The sequence below is a fragment of the Emiliania huxleyi genome (assembly GCF_000372725.1).
Source record: "Emiliania huxleyi CCMP1516 unplaced genomic scaffold EMIHUscaffold_61, whole genome shotgun sequence".
NCBI classification, from domain to species: Eukaryota; Haptophyta; order Isochrysidales; family Noelaerhabdaceae; genus Emiliania; species Emiliania huxleyi.
The window spans coordinates 477,961-495,279 of NW_005197426.1; the positions used below are offsets into that span (position 1 = coordinate 477,961).

Genomic DNA, 17,319 nt, shown 5'->3' on the forward strand with positions numbered 1-17,319 from the left:
GCCGCCTGCGACGTGTGGATCGTCAACCCGCTCTCAGAGCGATGTGCCGAGATGGGGACGACTGTTGCCGCCCACCTCGAGTCCACGAAGACGGCCCAGGGGAAGGGCCGGTGGGCTCACTGTGTGGGCACGTCACTCACCTCTGAGTTCAGCCTCGAGTCTGCCGTGCGGGATCTGTGGCGTGTGCAGGGGCACTCGACCGAGACGGTCACGGTGGACGGCTTCAAGGTGGAGCGGCCGGACTACTCTGTCGTGCAGCTGCGTGTCGGGGCGAGCCTGCCAGACGGCGCTTTCGACACCTTCGTCGGGGCCCTCGGCCGGCTGCCGAGTGACCACCCGCTCCGGCCAGCGGCCAAATACCTTGGCCGCACCGCGACTCAGAAGAGGAAGGCGGCGACCATCGAGGAGGGCGATCGGTACGTCAACCTCGTTGGGGGAGCCAAGGGTTCTGCCAGACTCCGCGCTGCCAGCGAGTGGTTGGCGGGACTGGGGCTCACCCAGTACGCCGCCGTCGTCAAAGGCCCGCTCATCCGGGCGACAGACGGCGGGCGCCTCACCGATACTCCGCTAGAGACTGGCTCGTCATATAGCCATTCTACGAAAGCGCTCAAGCTCGCGTACGAGCTCCTCCGCGAGCGCGACGAGGAGGACCTCGAGCTTGCGATTGAGGAGGACGAGGCGGGCAACCCAATTGTCAAGTTTGCCCACCATTCGAACCGACGGTTCTCGGACAAGGTGGCGCGGGACACGAGCGATGTCACGGGCGCTACCATCACAGACATCGACTGCATCTTCGGCTGGAACGAGCAGGAGCGAGAGAGGTCGATGCAGCAGCACTACGCCGGCCTCGATCTCGCCTCGCGCATCGAGCGGCTCGCGCGAGTGACTATGATGGTGTAGTGGCTGAGGGGCTGGGGCAGGGCTCGAGATCATGTTCTACGATGGATGGCGATGGGGGTTGGTCCTGCAACGGTGTCTCGTGCGGAGCAGTGGTGTGCTGTCGCGCGAGGGTTGCAGGCGTGAGGGTCGAGGGTACCTTTTCCCCCCTTTGCTATTAACAATGCTTTGGAATCTATGAACATGACCTCGAGTGGAGCCCCAGTCCTCGACAGGCTCATGACGATCGGCCGTCGATCCCGAAGGGTCGTCGGTTGAGCTAGGGAGCCTGGCGATGGACGCCACCGCGACCCCTCGTGGCATCTCTCTCGCCGTCGGCGAGCCGGGGGCTCGCAGACGGCCGACTTTCTATATAACCAGTAGGACAGCCGTGAGTGTGAATCGGATAGGGAGTTTGCGTCCGTCCACCGTCTTCGTGGACGTCTGTCCTCGTGACACCCACACCCCACACGGCCTGTTTTGCTTCCCCACCCACCCTCCCTATTGTGTGCGCTGTCGCGTTTTGGGGTTGGTCCTGCAACGGTGTCTCGTGCGGAGCAGTGGTGTGCTGTCGCGCGAGGGTTGCAGGCGTGAGGGTCGAGGGTACCTTTTCCCCCCTTTGCTATTAACAATGCTTTGGAATCTATGAACATGACCTCGAGTGGAGCCCCAGTCCTCGACAGGCTCAGGTGGCGACGGTGGCGGCGGTGCCAAACGGGGCTCCGGCGGCGAGGATAGTGGTGGCGATTGGCGATGTAGGGCAAGGCGGCGGGGCGGGCGACAACGGTGTGGCTTGGGGCAGCGAGACCTCGCGGTAGAGCGCGCCCACGTGCAGCTGCTTGTCCTTGAGCGAGCTGTGGCCCTGCAGCAGCCGGCCGAAGCCCTCAAAGGTGAGCAGGGACCGCTCGCCCGCGCCGCTGGCGCGCTTCGCCCGCCGCGCCGCGCCCGCCGCGCCCGCCTCGCCGCGCCCGTTCGCCAGGTCGCGCGGCGACGAGGGCTCCGCCGGCGCGAGGAGCGGCGCGAGGCTGTCGCCGCCGCCGTCCGTCGCAGAGAGGAAGCGCGCCACCTCCTGGTCGGACTTGAACCAGCGCTGGTCGGGCGGCAGGCAGCGGTCGAGCAGCACCAGCCACTCGGACGAGGAGAGGAAGAGGGGCGCGTCCAGCTCGGGCTCGGCCGCGACGAAGGCCTCCTTGAGGCGGGCGGCGGGCGGCGGCTGCGCGCCGAGCGGAGCCACGAGTCCCGCGTGGTGGCTCTCGATTCGCGAGGCGAGCGTGCGGCTCTTGCAGAGGAAGAGCACCTATTCACAGCTGCGCTGTTCACAGCTGGACTATTCACAGCGGCTCTTGCAGAGGAAGAGCACCTATTCACAGCTGCGCTGTTCACAGCTGGACTATTCACAGTGCGGCTCTTGCAGAGGAAGAGCACGTTGGCGTGCGGCGGCGCGCCCTCGCCATCGGCCTCCAGACGGGCCGGCGCCCCCTCAGCCACGCGCTGCTCTGCGACGCGGCGCCGCTCGTTGGCTGCGTGGGTGCGGTAGAGGAGCTCGTTGCAGAGGGACGTCTTGCCCGTGCCGGAGCGGCCGACCAGCAGCGTGGAGCAGGTCGGCTGCGGCGGCGGCACGAGCGCCTCCTCGTGCGCGTCGAGGAGGAGCGGCAGCTGGACGTCCTGCACGTCCGGGTTGAGGAGGAGGAGCTTGGGCAGCGTGTCGCTCACGGCGTACCACTTGATGACGTAGGGTACCTGAGGGCGCAGCGCCGGATGTCGGGGCATCGCCGCCGCGCCGCTCTGCGACACTGGCAGGCGTGCGGCACCGCCAGCTCGCCGCCGTCCTCGGCGTGGACCGGGTGCCACTTGTCGCTCGGGTGCGAGAGCTCGTTGGTGGTGCCCATCGGGAAGCGGCCCTCGGTGTCGCGCCGCCCCCTCTCGCCGTAGGCCCACGCCTCCTCGACGTACAGCGCCACCTCGTGCAGCGACACGTCGGAGGTCTCGATCGACCACACGCGGATCGCCTCGGCGCCGCGCGCAGCCTCGAAGAAGGGGCGCCCCTCGCTGCTCCGCTCCCACACGACGGCGAAGACCGCCTCGCCGCCCTTGCCCAGGCTCGCGCTGACGCGCAGCGGCACCGCCTCCGAGCCGGGGCAAGGGCTCGACGTCGCCTCGCCCGCGCCAGAGGCGAGCGTGTGGAAGAGCGCCAGCGCCTTGCGCCGCCTGGCGACGTCCATCATCGTCAGCTGCAGCCAGACGTGCCGCGTGAGGACGACGCGGATCGGCTGGGCGCCGAAGCAGAGACGCTTCACGAGCTTCCGGCTGCGCTCCTGTTGGGGGCGGTGGAGGCGGTGGGGGAAAGCGGCGACAGTGAGGGCGGCGGCGGTGAGGGTGGCAGCGGCGGCGGGGGCGCACGCCTCGCCACTCACCACGAGGCTCGCCGGTGAAGGCTCCGCCTCCGCCTCTGCCTCCGCCTCGCCGTTCTCTGGCTTGTGCGTCGGCGGCGCGCGGGGTGAAGCGGCACGCTTGGACTTGGCGGCCTTGGACGTGGCGCCGGTGGCGGCGCCGCGGAGGCTGAGCAGCTCGGCCACGCTCGCCTGAGGTGCGGGCGGGCGGACCGGACTCGAGAGGAGTGGGGGCTATCTGTTCTCGTGCAGGAGCAGGGGCTGCAGCATGCAAGAGACGACCAGGCGAAGTGCCGCCCTCACAGGCTGCGGGTCGTGCTCACCTCGGGGCGGAGGATCGAATCGATCGACGGCAGCGTGCCGCCCGCGGCGCGCAGCCGCTCCTCCGCCGCTTGCGCCAGCCGCGCGGCCTCCTCGCGCAGCTTGGCCACGAGCGCCGCCACGCCGCCGCTTGCGTCACAGAGCGCGAGCGGCGTCACGTGCCGTCGGTTCTGCGTCCCGTAGCCCTCGAAGCTGTGGGCGCCCATCTCCGGCTGCGCCGCGAGGAGGCCTGCCACCGCGCGGTCGTCGATGGCGCAGCAGAGGTGCAGCGGCAGGTTGCTGCGCGCGTCGCGCTGCAGCGGGTTGGCCCTCCCGAGCAGCGGGTCGAGCAGCAGCCTACGCAAGAGAGCAAACGGCGTTGAAAGCGGGGAAGGCCAGAGGGAGGTCAGGGATTAGCGACCTGAGCAGGTCGGCGCCACTCTCGCCGCCACTGCGCACCGTCGGTCGGTCCCTGTCGCGCCCCCAGACGTACAGCCCGCCCGCGGCGGCGAGGTGCGTCGCCGACTGGCCGCACCAACGGCCTGTGTCCGGCCACCTCAGGTTGGGGTCGGCGTCGCCTTGGAGCAGCGCCTAGCAAAAGGTTGGGAGGGGGGAGGGGGGGTGGGTGGGGGGGGGGGGCGTCAGCTCCAACTCCTCCGGGAAGGTGACTGTGCGCTCATCCAGGCGCAGGCGCCTCGACGACGGGAAGCAGAGCCGCGTGCGGCGCCATGGCGAAGGCGTGCAGTGGCGCGTCAGCCCACCGCCCATCCTGCCTGGTGACGAGCGCCGTCCTCAGCTCCTCCTGCGCCTTCGCCGGCCAGATGCCAAACGGCACGTACGCAAGGAGGAGCCGGCCGACAGCCTGCGCCCCCACCGCGGCGGCGGAGGGCGGCTCACCCTCAGAGGGCCGCGCGAATGCCGTGCCGACGGCGAGGCTCTGCGCCGCGGCTTGCCACGCTGCCGCCTCTGCCTGCCCGCTGCTGCTCTCGAGCCCCAGGTGCGCCCACGCGAGCCACGGGAGGCACTGCCGCAGCAGCATCTCGAAGGGGGAGAGGGAGCGGGCGGGGCTGCCAGCGCTCAGCTCGAACGGCTCGCTCTGCGCGGCGGGGTTGGCGCCGTGGCGCACGAGCAAGGTGAGCATCGGCCCGAGCCGAGTGACCGAGGACTCGTCGCACTGCTCCGCCACCGCGGGCAGCAGCCGCGTCAGCGCCGCCCTCATCTCTGCATCCGTCTTGATGGACTCCGCCTCGATAGCTGGGAGCTGGAACGCGCAGAGCGAGGTGAGCGCGCGCTGGCTGCCGCAGACAGCGGCGCACGAGAGCGGCGTCGCGCCCGTGAGCGGCGCCTCAGCCAGCGCCGAGAAGCCCGCCTGCAGGAGGGCCTCGGTCGCCTCGACGTCGTCCATGCACGCCGCGACATGCAGGGGCGACCAGCCCGAGCTCAGGTCGGCAGCCTCCTCGCACAAGTGCGCCACGAGCAGGGCACGAGGGCGCACGTCGCCCGCAGCCGCCTCCTGCAGCGCTTCAAGCAGCGGTGGCGCCCCTCCAACCTCAAAGGGCAGCAGGGCGGCGATGCCCTCGAGCAGCGAGCAGAGCTCCTACAGTACTCGCGTCACGCTGGTCACAGTCATCGCACGCAAGGCGCTCGGCTCCGCAGCAACACGCGAGGGCCTTGATGCTCGAGACCCGCAAAACCTGGTCCGCTGGCGCGCCAGCGAGCACCGACAGGGCCGCTCCTGGCGCAAGCGGCGTGCCGGGCTTGCTCTCCTCGTCGATGCCGCACTCGCCGAGTCTCTTCCTCAGCCGGTCGAGGGCGTGCGGCCCCGCCTTTGGGTCGGCGGCGCGCTGGCTCAGGAGCAACTCCAGCAGCGAATGCAACGAGCCGTCGTCGGAGCGGAGCACACCGGCCAGCACGCCGTTGGTCGTGCGCGACTCCGACGCGAGGCACGCCTCGACCTCGCCCTCGGTGGCAGCGCCGAGAGACCACCGCGTGAGTGCGCCGGCGGGCAGCGCCTGCCACAAGCACTCGAGAGGCGCCCGCCACCCGCCGAGGGCGTCGGCCTGCGCCGCAGACCGAGGGCCGAGCACGACGCTGTTGTCGACCGGCGGGCAAGCGAGCGCGCCGCGCCACGCGTCCGCGAGCGCGCGGCGCACGTCTGGCGCCTCATGCCAGCTGGCCTTGGCGCCTGCGGCCGCGGCAGAGAGTAGCGCCTGCAGCGCTGGCACGCTGCGCCGCTCGACGGCGAGCCGGATGGCACTCTTGCGCTCGACCTGCAGCTGCAGCGTGATGACCTGCTGCTGGTGCGGCGCCTCCACCGCCTCTCTCTCATCCTCGGCCTCGGCGATGGCGGGCATGCCGCTCGGGCGGGCGCCGCCGGTGCTGCACCCGCGGACGAAGCGGGTCGTCTTTGCGCTCCTCAGCATGGCCCGCACTGCCGCGTGGGCGTCGGCCTGCTCGGCGAGCGACTCGAGCTGGTGCTCGGCTGCCTGGAGCAACCTCGACGCCTTTTGGCTGTGCGCCTGAGCCGCCGCCCTCAAGGCCGCCGACGCCTCGTACTCTCGCTTGGCTTTCGCCGCCCGCTCGCGCGCCTCTCGCTCGAGGTTGCGCAAAAGCGAGTTGGCGCGGCTGGCGTCGGCATCGGCGTTTTCGGACGCCTCCTTTGCCTCCAAGTACTCCTTCTCCACGAGCGATCCGTTCAGGGTAGCCATCGCCGCTGCAGCCGTCAGGCCGTCATGCTCCGCCACAGCGCGATGCTTCGCCACCCGGAACGCCTTCTCCTTTCCGAGCAAGCTCTTGTTCAACGCGGCGCGCACCTCCTTCGCTTCGACCTCGGCGGCCGCCGCGTGGTCCATCTCCAACGTGTTCTCGTCCTCGACGGGGCGTGCGCGATACTGGGCAGCATCCGCCATCGCCTCCTCATTCTTCTCGTTCATTCTGGCCAGCAGCGCCTCGCGCCGCCCCTCGACGTTCTCCTTGGCCGAGTCGAGCAGCGCGGTCGCCTCGTCGTACCGCTTGGCGCGGACCAGCTCGAGGTGAGTGCGGCGCATCTCCAGAACCCAGTCGCGGAGCGACGCCCACTCGTCCGCGTCGCTCGCCAGGTCGCTCTCGAGGAAGGTGGCCATCTGCTCGACAACCCCGCCGGCGCCGAGGAGCTTGGTCAGCGAGGACTCGAGAGCGGCGAGTGCGGTCACGACGCCAGCCTCGTCGGTCAGGCGGTGGGAGACTGCCTGTAGCTTGAAGTCGGAGAGCGCCTCCGAGCAGTGCGGCTTGGACAGCTTGCGCGCCTGGTCGGTGGCGAGGCGCAGAAGCTTCTGCCGCCGCTCGGCGGGGACGCTGACGCCCGACAGCTCGAGCAGCTTCTTGTCCACCCTCTCTTGCGGCCACGCGGACCACTCGCGTCGGACCCGCGCCAGCTGCTTGTCCCGGAAGGCGCAGAAGGCAGCGACCTGCAGAGGCGGCGGTGCGAGATGGAGGAGGCGAGGGTTCGCGGCACAGTGAGGGGGCCGGTGCTGCGGCGGGCCTTGTGCGCGAAGTCGTCGCACTTCTTGCGCGTTTCCGGGCGAGCTCCTGCCCACAGGCTGCGGAGCTGCTGGTCGAGATCGTCGCCGGCCAGCCCAGCAAGCGGCTTCTTCGGGTCATGCAGCGCCTGGTCGGCAAAGACGTCGAAGCCGCTCGCGGCATCCGAGCCGAGCGGCACGAGGTCGTTGTCGCAGCAGTAGGTTCGGTAGCACCTGTGAGAGACGAGGGGCATCACCAAGGGGAGGAGAGGGGGCGAGTGACGTGGGTGTCGCCAACGGGCTCCGCCCGCATGCCGGAGGAGCGCACCGCACAAAGTCGTCCTCGGCCATCATCCGGTGCTCCTCGAAGCGGAGCTCCTCGCTGCCCAGGAAGAGGCGCAGCGATGCGTCGGCGGGCGAGAGCGCGCAGGCGATGGCCGACGCGTCCTTGACGAGGAGCGGCTCCTTGAGCGTCTCGTCCCCGCGTGCGATCACGCTGGCGCTGAGGATCACGTCGTCTGAGAGAAGACCTGCGGCGTCGGCGGCACAGCCCTCCGCGACGTCGCTCACGACGAGCCCGTGGCCCGACGGCGCGAGGGCGAGCCGGCAGCCGATCGACGCGTTGTCGAACTTGAGCAGGCAGGCGCTCAGCGTCCGGCTCTCCCCGACGAGGCTTGCCACCGTCTGGCGCGGCAGCCGGAGCTGCACTCGATGGCAGTATTTCAACTGCTTCAGCTTGCCCTCCTTGGCGGCGAGGTCCACCTCGGCGGCGGCCTCCTCTGTCTCCGCCTGCGTGACCGCCGCGCGTGCAGCGAGCCACTTCTGCTCGCGCTCCTTGGCCTTGTGCTTGAAGTTGGCGATCTCTAGCTCCTTCTGCTTGATGTACTCGGGTGTCTTGCGGATGACCTCCGCGAGCTCCTCAGGTTCGATCGTGGGCTCGAGTGCGTCCTCCTCGTGCTCCAAGAGGATGGCCTTCTCCGCCTGCTCCTGCGTGAAGTCGCGCGTGGACGAGCTTGCGCGCGGCGCCGGGTCGGAATCGCACTTGAACGGCTCGATGTCTCCAGCGCGCCCGTCAGCACAGACCCAGCGCTTCGCCGGAAAAGAGATGCTCACGCCGAACGCCCCCTTCAAGTCCCTCAGCCTGCTAGAAAGGTCCTTGAGCATCGACTGCCGTGTCTCCTCCGCAACCTTGGGGTCCTCTGCCCGCGTCTTCGTGTCCACGCAGCTGTCCACAAGCACCTGTGTTGTGCGTGGAGGGAGGGTGGAGGGGTGGGGTTTGTGATGGTGGGTGGGAGCGGGGCTGCGGTGGAGGCGAGAGGGGGGAGGGACGGCGCGCCTTGATGCGGATGTTCGGCGGCCACGGCTTGGGAGTCGCCGGGGATGCCTCCGTGATCGGCGGCATGGTCGACGGCTTGGTCGGCGGCTTGGTCGGCGGCTTGGTTGGCGCCGGCTTTGACTTGACGACGAGCGTGCCAGCCTCCGGCGTGGCCTCGCTGAGCTGGACTCGCACGCTCGTGGGGGAGGTCGCCGCCAGCGCGAGCGAGACGGGCGGGCGAGCGGGCGAGGCGGGCGAGGTGGGTGGCGAGGCGGGCGAGGCGGGCGGCGAGGCGGGCGCGGCGGGCGCGGCGGTGCGTCGCTCGCGCCGCGCCACGCGGATGCCAAAGAGGAGCCGTGCCCAGCCCGCTTGCAGATGCGCCTCGCGCGCGCAGCGGAGCGACGCCTTCTTGTAGTTCTGCTGATGCTCCGGTGAGGCGAGAAATTTCAGGTATGTCTCGCATTCGGTCTGATAGTCTCGGGCTTGTTCGATCTTCTTCTCCGCGTGCGCCACCACGTCCTTCTCCTGCCCCCTCTCACGCTCCACCTAGAGTGGACGCGCCGGTGACGCGTCTTGAGGGGTCATGGCCTCGCCATGCACGGCTCAGCGCGCCTCAGCCTCCGTCTTCTCGAGCTCCGCTTTCATTGCCTGCGTCGCCTTCTGCTTCCCCGTCCGCGCCTCGTCCTTGTCCCTCCTCTGGAGGTAGGCGGTGGCCACCTCCTTGCTCGACAACGTCATCGTCGTGAGGCGCTTCTCCTCCTCCACCTCGCACCGCACTGGCGCACTCACGCTCCCGTAGATCTCGCGCAGCGCGCCGGCCGTCTTGTGCGGCTCGGTCGTACCAGTGAAGGTCAGGAGGAAAGCGTCGCTGCCGTCTTCGGTGGGGGTCGCCTCTGCCGCGACACCGAGGTCGCGTTCGCATCGCCGGACCAGCTCCTGCGGAGGCCAGCGTCAAGCGGCTCTTGGCAGCGGCAGAGGTCATAAGTCGGGCCATGGGCTGAGTGGCACTGTGACTGTGTGTGTGTGTGTGGGGGGGGGTGGCTCCGCTAGGCCAGGGAGGAGTGTGTGCTGGGGGGTGGCTCTGCTAGGTCGGGGAAGTGGGACAGAGCGTGCCTGGTGCGATCCCGCCGTGAGGGGCATCGCCAAGAGGGCGTTGAGGAGGTCGACGCGGCCGGCCCTGTGCGCAACGGGAAGTCTCGGTGGGGAGCGTGGGGGGTGGCCCTGGCAGCGCGAGGGGCCTGGCGCACCGCACGCAGACGCCGAGCCCGATCAGAGCATCGGAGTGGGAGAGGCCTCCGACGCGCTCGACGTGCGGCTCACAGAGGCGGAGCACGTCCTCGGGCAGCCCGCGCAGGCACGCGTTCGGGCTCACCGCGGCCTGCTCAAACAGCAGCTCCATCGCCCGGAAGGGCAGGTCCTCGTAGTGGGAGGCGATGGCGGCCTCGCCCACGCCCTTCGAGAGTGCGCCCAGCTCTGACAGGTGGCCCCGCCCCATCTTCCTCGCGAGCAGCAGGCCCGCCGCGTGGCGCGCGTTGGCGTCGTTCATCCGGCGCGCCTGCCTCAGCGCCGCATCGTCTTGAGCAGGCTTGCTGTCGTGGGGCGGCTTTGCCTTGGCCGCCTTTGCGGTGGCCTTTGAGGCGGCCGTCAGCAGCCGCAGAACGCCCCTCGGCTCCGCCTCGGGGCCTGGCCGCAGCCGCAGCGCGCCGTCGTGCAGCATCGCCTCGAACGCCACGAGCTGCTTCTTGATCTCGCTGCCCTCGGACGGCGAGAAGGCGGCCGAGTTGGCGATGCGGCTGAGCGGCAGACCCACCCTCTCGATGGCGACGAGCCGCTCCTCGAGGGTGCCGTCGCTCGCACTGCTCGCCAGGCCGAGGCTGCGCTCCAGCTTGCCGATCCGCTGCGCGAGGGTGGCCGTATCCGCGGGCTCGATGCCGAGGGACTCCTCGCAGCGGGCCACCCGAGGCTTCATCTCTGCCTCCGACAGGAGAGGGGCGCTGACGGGGGCGGCCTTGGGCGGCGTCGGCCCGGCGAACGCAGAGAGGCTCTTCTCGGCCGCAGCGCTCAGCTCGGCGGGCGGTAGCGTCGGCTTGCGCGCCAGCGTGTCGCGGTCCAGGCGGGTGCGCTGCGCGAGGCGGCTCAGAGGCGGCACCGCGGGCGCGTCGAGAGGCGCAACGGAGCGCCGTGGCCGCGGCGCGTGCAGTGCGGCGGTGCTGCTCACCGACCGCTGCACCTGAGCGGGCTTGTCCTTGGTCTTGCCCGCCGGCAACGAGGACGCCCTCGCGAGGGGGCTGGGCGCCGGTGCCACGCCCTCCTTGTTCGTGCCGTTGGGGGAGGACTGTCCTGGCGGCTTTGGCGGCGGCGGTGCCGGCGCGGGCGCCGATGGCTTTGGCGGCGCGGGCCGCTGCGGGATCGGCTTGGCCTCTGACCACTGCGGGGCGATGCTGAAGGGCACCGGCTCGGGTGGCGGCGTGGGCTTGGAGCTGGACTTCCCTGCAACGGGGGGGGGGGACGCCTGAGTGTGCGGTGTGTGGCGGGGGCGCTGTCTCGACAGGGGCCACGTGGCGAAGGCGCGAGACGGGCACCTGCGGCGGGCTTGCGTGGCTGCGTCCGCGGCGTGCTCGGCCGTGCACCGCTCCTCGTCGCGGGCGAGGCCGAGGGCGAGGAGGGCGAGACGGACCGCGCACTGGCCGAGAGCGACGAGGGCGAAGGTGGCCCCGCACTCTCGCCGCTCGCCGCTGCCACGGCCTTGGCGGAGAGCTGGTCAGTCCGCTCGAGCACGAGCCGCCCACGGTCCGCCTTGAACAGCCGCGACGGCTCGCCGGTCTTGACGCTGGTCTTGACGCTGGTCTTGCCGGCCTTGGTGAGCGGCGAGCAGGAGGGCGACGCCGCCTGCTGTGTCAGCCTTGGAGACGGAGGAGGAGACGCGGCGCCGGACGGCGAGAGCGGCGAGGAGCGCGAGGCTGGCTGCCACGGGATTGGGCTCTGAGGTGGCGAGGCCGCACGCGCAGAGGAGGGCACGCTTGCGTGAGGGACGGGGGCAGGCATCCGGCACCCGAGGGAGGCCAGGAGCTCGGATCGGACGGCGGTGGCGGCAGCCGGCGAGAAGGTTGTGAGCGGTCCTGTGCTCGAATCGTCGCCCGTGCTCGAATCGAACGCCACAGGCGAGAGTTCGGGCTCAACGTCTGGCGGGGGCAGCGGCGGGGGCGGCGGCGGCGGGGGCGGCGGCGGCGGGGGCGGCGGCGGCGGGGGAGGCGGCGGGGGCGGGCATGACGGACGCAGCATCATCTCCAGCAGCCGGTCGGCCTGCTCGACCAGCCCTCCCTCGCCCTGCAGGCCCACCATCTCGTTGGCGGCGTGTAGCGTGTCGACGAGGCTCCCCCCGACGGGCAGCGAGTCGGTGCCGAGCACGTTTGCGATCTGCGCCACCTTCTCGGGGAGCGCCGCCTGGAATGGCGCCGCCCCGGGCTCCGTCGCCTCGTCCTCAAACATCCGCTTGTGCGCCTCGGTCAGCGTATCGAGCAGGCCCCGCCGCGGGAGGGAGAGCGCCGTGCAGATCACCTGTTAGGATGAAACGGAGGGAGGGGCGGGGGTACGGGGGGGGTCTGATGGAGAGGGCCGCAGTCCCGGTCGTATTACCTCGACTTGCTTGGGCAGGGTCGTGCCATCGGAGGGCAGCTGCAGGCCGTCGCGCCAAAGCTCGTCGCAGAGGCGCAGCGCCTCCTCGAGCCGGTCGCATTGAACCAGCAGCCCGGCGGTGGTGGAGGCGAGGCCCGCCTTCTCGCTCGCCTCTTTGATGGCGAGCAGGTACGGCTGGTGCGGCGGCGGGAGGCCGAGCTTCTCGCGGATCCACGGCACCCGCACCCGAAAGTTGCGCACTTTCGCTGTGAGCCTGGCTTGGAGTATATTCTCGTCCGGCTTGTGGACGGTGACGACGGCGCGCTGCAAGGTTTCGATGATCTCGAGCATGTCGACCCACTGCAACAGCAAGGCGGTCGGGTCCTCGTCCGGTCGGAGGGGCGTCTCTCCCAGCAGCGTGGAGATATGCTGCACTTTGTGAAAGAGCTGGTCGGGCTGCTTCTCGGCGTGACGCGGCGGCGGCGCGTCGGCGATGCGTCGCGGCTCGGTCGGGAAGGGCGAGTTGGTAGGCGGCGGCGGGGGGTCTCCGCAGGTGGCGGCATGTCCTTCGATCACGTCGGGGTGGAAGTACTGGAAGCACAGAGGGCACTTCACCTCGGAGGAGCGGGGGTGAGAGGGGCGAGCGGCGCGCGCCCACGAGCATCCCCCCCCCTGCTGCTGCGAGAGGTAGGGGGACGGGAGTTGCACCGGTGGAGGGGCCGGCGCTGCGTTCACCTGTGCCATCGGCGCGATGAGCGACTCGGAGGGCTTGACCGACTCTGGCGGCGACTGGAAGGCGCCGCCGCCGCCACGCCCGCCTCCTGGCGCACGGCTGACGGCGCTCAGCGCCCCGCGGGACGCGAGCGGCGGCGGGGGGTCAGTGCTCGGCGAAGCATGCCCGCCGGCGTTGTCTTGATCCGACGAGCGGTCCGAGCGTAAGCGTAAGTGGTCCGAGAGAGGGACATCGCGCATAACGCTGCCGCTGAGCGAGGCCAGCCGTGCATCGCTGACGAAGCCCGTCGAGTTTGGCTCCTGACCATTCTCTTGGCCGTCGGGAGCGCAGCAGCGTCGTGCGTTGGCGCTGCGCGACGATGTGGCCGCCGCAGCTTTTGAGACGTCGTCGCTGGCCTGCACGTTCTGTGCTGGCCCGGCGTCCATCTCGAGCGCTTCTCCTCCCTCTCCGGCTTCGTGCGGGGCGCCTTGGAAGACGGGCGGCTTCCTGCGTGTGCCGCAGAGGACGCGGGCGTCAAATTTCTTTTATTCCGGCCCGCCGAGCCGAGGAGCAAGAAAACCGGCGCGGGCGCCTGGCGGCGCCGCTGCGCAAAAATCCCGCGAAAAGAAAGGGGGGGTGTCCGCCACACTCGAGCTCCGTTGAAAAGCCGTTCTACATTGAATTTGGCATGTGCCATGTGTTCTCTGTGCCGATTCGGAAGCGAAGTCAGATCCCTCCCCGCTCCCGCCAGCTTCTCCCACCTGCCCAGCCGAGACCTGCCCGGCCCATGCTTGCAGCTGGGCATGTTGCGTACTTTCTACAAACACTGAATTCTGGATGTGGAATCGTAAAGGGGCGCAATCATGCCCGGGACTTCGAAAGGCGTCGCTTCATTCCCTCGAGGGCTCGCCCTCCCCGGCGCCCTGCTCCGAGATGATGCTCGCCAAGCACCCACCGCTCGGGCACGGGGAGGGCGGACCACCTCGTGGTTCTGGTGCGCCGCCCATTAGCCATGGCCCTAGCTCCTCCCGCTCGCAGTCGAGGCGCCGCAGCTCGGCGCAAACAACGGACGCCTCGACACGCGCCCTCGCCGCAGCCTCCTGAGCCACGCACAACGCGGCGGCGGCGGCGGCGGCGGCGGCAGTCACGACCTCCGCCCGATCCTCCGCGAGCCGCTGCGTCGCTCTTCGTCTGCGGGCGTCGCGATAGAACCGCAACCCCAACGCGGCTGCGGTGAGGACCGCAGCGCCCCACCAGCCGAGCGCGCCTAATTTGAGCAGCCCCAGTCCCTCGCGAGGGCTGTCTCGCGGGGCCAGTCACTTCAGCCGGGTGGGGACCCAAGGCGCCGGCGGCCCACGCAAGCAGCTGCCAGCCGAGCAGCAGCAGCGCGATCGCCGCTCGCGCCGCCGCCTGCACGTGCCGCTGCAGCTCGCAAGCAGCCTCGCTCCCCGCGGCACAGAGGAGTGCCGCCACGGCCGCGACAGCCACGCCTGCCACCACGACGGCCACAGCGCTGCCCGCAGCGGCCTTGATCACCCACGCCGTGGCCGACCACGCGAGCCACGACGAGGAGAGGAGGGCGATGGCGAGGCTGGCGAGGGCCGCCGCGCCGATCCAGGCTCGCGACATCTCCCAGCCCCACAGCACCTCGCGCGCCTCTGCCAGCTCCCGCCGCAGCCCCTCCACCTCCGCTCTGTGCGCCTGCCGAGCGGCGGCGAGGGCCGCCTCCCCCTCCAGCCTCAGCCTCGCCAGCCGAGCCTCGCCCTCCGCGTCCAGCACCCGCTCCGGGACGCTCTCTCGGGCGAACCGGCCGGCCGCGGGCTCGGGACTGCCGCCGCCGCCGCCACTATCGCCGCCGCCGCTACGGCCGCCCAAAGGACGTGCTTCACCACCGAGCGAATGGTGCCGCTGCGGAGGCGCGCTGGTAGGTGCGGCTCGCTGCTCCTCTGCGTCGCCCTCTGCCCTGTCTCCGCCGGCGCAGATTGGCTCTGCGGCGGGCGTGCCTGCGCGGGTGTGCAGGATGAGCGCCTCCAAGCGGCGCGGCCGGCAGCGCGACGCCGCAGAGGCGTACAGCCGCTCGACCGAATGCGAGTCCAGGCGCATGAGCACGTCGATGCGCTTCCGGACCGACTCTCCGCCTACAGCGGCGCCGCGCTGTGGTCAGCCTCGGGGCTGGCTCGCGCCGCCCGCTCGCACGGGGCCGGCGGCGCCGTCGGAGGCGGCGGAGGCGGAGGCGGCGGGCGACGGTGCAGGCACCGCGAGGCGCGCAAAGTCGCGCGTCCAGTGGAGCGAGACGCCGTTCTCGTCCTCGTAGTGGTTCGCGCGCCGCTCGAGCTGCATCTCGAAGGCGGCCGCCATCTGCTCGCCGCTCAGCGGCAGAAAGGGGAAGGCGTTGCCGCGCATGCGGTCGCGCATCTTGCCCGCCGCAAACGGCGAGGGTGTGCCGTCGGCGCGCGAGCACGGGATGGCGTCGGTGAAGATGCGCCGCTCCATCTCTGCGCGCGTCGCCTCGTACGCGTCCGCGTGCGGCCGGCCGCCCGCCGCGTGCCGCCTCCACACCTAATTAACACTAAATAACACTAAATAACACTAGTTAACACCCGCCGCGTGCCGCCTCCACACCTCGGCAAGCTCGTCGAGGAAGCAGTTGGAGGTGAGGACGAAGATCGCGCCCGCGGTCGGCGCGTGCCTGCTCGCAGCTCAGCTCAGTGCAGGCAGCTAGCTCTGTGAAGGCAGCTAGCTCTGTGAAGGCAGCTAGCTCTGTGAAGGCAGCTAGCTCTGTGCAGGCAGCCCGCTTCGAGGAGGAGGAGCCGCGGTCGGGATGCCGCGTGCCGCGTGTCGAGGAGGTGTCGAGGAGGTGTCGAGGAGGTGTCGAGGAGGTGTCTAGGAGGTGTCGAGGAGGTGTCTAGGAGGTGTCTGGAAGTGTCTAGGAGGTGTCTAGGCGCGTGCCGCGTGTCGCAGCCGTCGGAGCCGTCGGCGCGCTTGAGCGTGTACTCGACAAAGCCGCGGTGGTCAATCGCGTTGACGAGCGCCGTCGTCATGAAGTCTCGCCGCGCCTCCTCGATCTCGTCGAAGACCACGACGGGCCCGACCGGCGCCGAGGCGGCTCTCGCGCCGCGCCCCTCGCCCTTCTCGCGCCCCTCGCCATGCGCGCCGGCAAAGAGCGCGGCGAACGCGCCTTCTCCCTTGATGCCGCACGGCGGCGAGACGAGCTTCCAGAGGTCTTCGTCGGTGCGGTAGTTCTGCGGCGCCGGACGGGAAGGGCGTATGCGGGCTTGGGGGTGAGGCTGTCGCGGACGCGGCCGGTGGCGGTGGAGGCGGCGGCGGCGGAGGAGGCAGGGCCGGCGGAGGCGGAGGCAGCGGCGGGCTCCTGCATGGCGAACTTGCGGTAGTGCGGCGGCGCCGCGCGGCCGTGCGCCGCGGTCGCGATTAGCTCCGCGAGGTACGTCTTTCCGGTGCCTACTCTCGGACAATCTCGGACGATCTCGGGCAATCTCATCAGCTCCGCGAGGGGCTGTCCTTCCGGCGCCCGGGTAGCCGTAGAAGAAGAGGACGTGCGCGTCCTCGCCGCCGCTCGCCCCGACCCTCGCCGCCTCGAGCCGCGAGCGGACCTCCGCCACCACGCCCTCCTGCCAGCGGACACCGGGAGTCGTCCCTGCATTCCTTGTCACTACTCATTCCTTGTCACTACTCATTCCTTGTCACTACTCGGTGCGAGTGGGATCGCCCTCCTGCCCGACGAGCGCGTCGAGCGCAGACAGCTCGCCCGCATCGCCGGCGCAGCGGTCGGACGCGCCGGCCGCTGCGACGCACACGCCCTGCGCCGACCCTCTGCCGCGCCTCGCCGCACGCACCTCCCGCTGCCGCGCGACGAGCGCCTCAAACGGCGCGCGGCCCGGCGCCCCTCGCCCGACGCAGAGCCGCTCGCGCAGCAGGCGACCCGGCCGCTGCGAGGGCGGCGCCGCGCGGTCCACCGACGCGAGCCACGCCGCCGCGTCGCGCGCGACCCGCTCGCGGAGCCGCACGCCGCTCAGCGTCCCAGCGCTGCCCTCCTCGCCCTCTGGCCCGCCTCCAGCCAGCCCGCCTCCAGCCAGCCCGCCACCACCCAGCCCGGCCGCCGTCTCCATGGCCGCCTCGTCGCCGAGCCGCGTCGAGAGCACAAAGAGCGTCCTGCGACAGTCTGCGTCGAGGCGGTCCGTCGCACTCGAGTGGATACAGCGAGCGGCCCGCCAGAACCGGCCGACGATGGACGCAATCTGAGCGGCGGGCGCCAGCTCGGCGGCAGCCACAAAGACCACCGTCCACATGCCTGCGCGTTGCTGCAGCGTCGCCGCGACGTCGTCGACGAGAGTGGCGCACGAATCCGCGCCGTCGACGCCGCCATCAGAGCAGGCAAAGGAGTGCCACGCTGCGGGATCGAGCAGGTATCGGGCGTCGCTCTCCGTCGCCGCAGCCGCTCGGAGTTGCGCCCGCAGCTCCTCGGTGTGCGCGGACGCGTTCCCGGTAAGAAGCGTCGCGCCGCTGGTGGCGGGCGCGCCGCCGGCCTGCTGGACCTGGAGAAGCCAGTTGGAGATCGACGGGCAGTCCACTGCCATGGCGCTCTGATGGAGCACT

At 70.7% G+C, this 17,319-nt stretch overlaps 2 protein-coding genes across 2 annotated transcripts; both read right to left on the bottom strand.

Annotated features, from left to right (window-relative positions):
- Window positions 1-1,505: 1,505 nt before the first annotated feature.
- Window positions 1,506-13,151, bottom strand: EMIHUDRAFT_452414 (hypothetical protein; the record flags this gene model as incomplete). Its single annotated transcript, XM_005764025.1, has 23 exons — window positions 1,506-1,759; window positions 1,943-2,044; window positions 2,275-2,616; window positions 2,688-3,191; window positions 3,279-3,458; window positions 3,590-3,923; window positions 3,988-4,157; window positions 4,267-5,163; window positions 5,261-7,012; window positions 7,060-7,297; window positions 7,392-8,288; window positions 8,425-8,561; window positions 8,715-8,924; window positions 9,096-9,314; window positions 9,483-9,555; window positions 9,626-10,443; window positions 10,609-10,689; window positions 10,831-10,868; window positions 11,063-11,280; window positions 11,650-11,936; window positions 12,015-12,353; window positions 12,429-12,608; window positions 12,729-13,151. The coding sequence occupies 23 exons, from the start codon at window positions 13,149-13,151 to the stop codon at window positions 1,562-1,564; spliced, it is 8,637 nt and encodes a 2,878-aa protein (XP_005764082.1). The 3' UTR covers window positions 1,506-1,561.
- Window positions 13,152-13,711: 560 nt separating this feature from the next.
- On the bottom strand, window positions 13,712-17,300 carry EMIHUDRAFT_214532 (hypothetical protein; the record flags this gene model as incomplete). Its single annotated transcript, XM_005764026.1, has 10 exons — window positions 13,712-13,723; window positions 13,854-13,972; window positions 14,043-14,501; window positions 14,595-14,859; window positions 14,962-15,213; window positions 15,328-15,394; window positions 15,700-15,947; window positions 16,260-16,334; window positions 16,446-16,523; window positions 16,680-17,300. 10 exons carry the CDS (start codon window positions 17,298-17,300, stop codon window positions 13,712-13,714), a joined length of 2,196 nt encoding a protein of 731 aa, XP_005764083.1.
- Window positions 17,301-17,319: the final 19 nt, after the last annotated feature.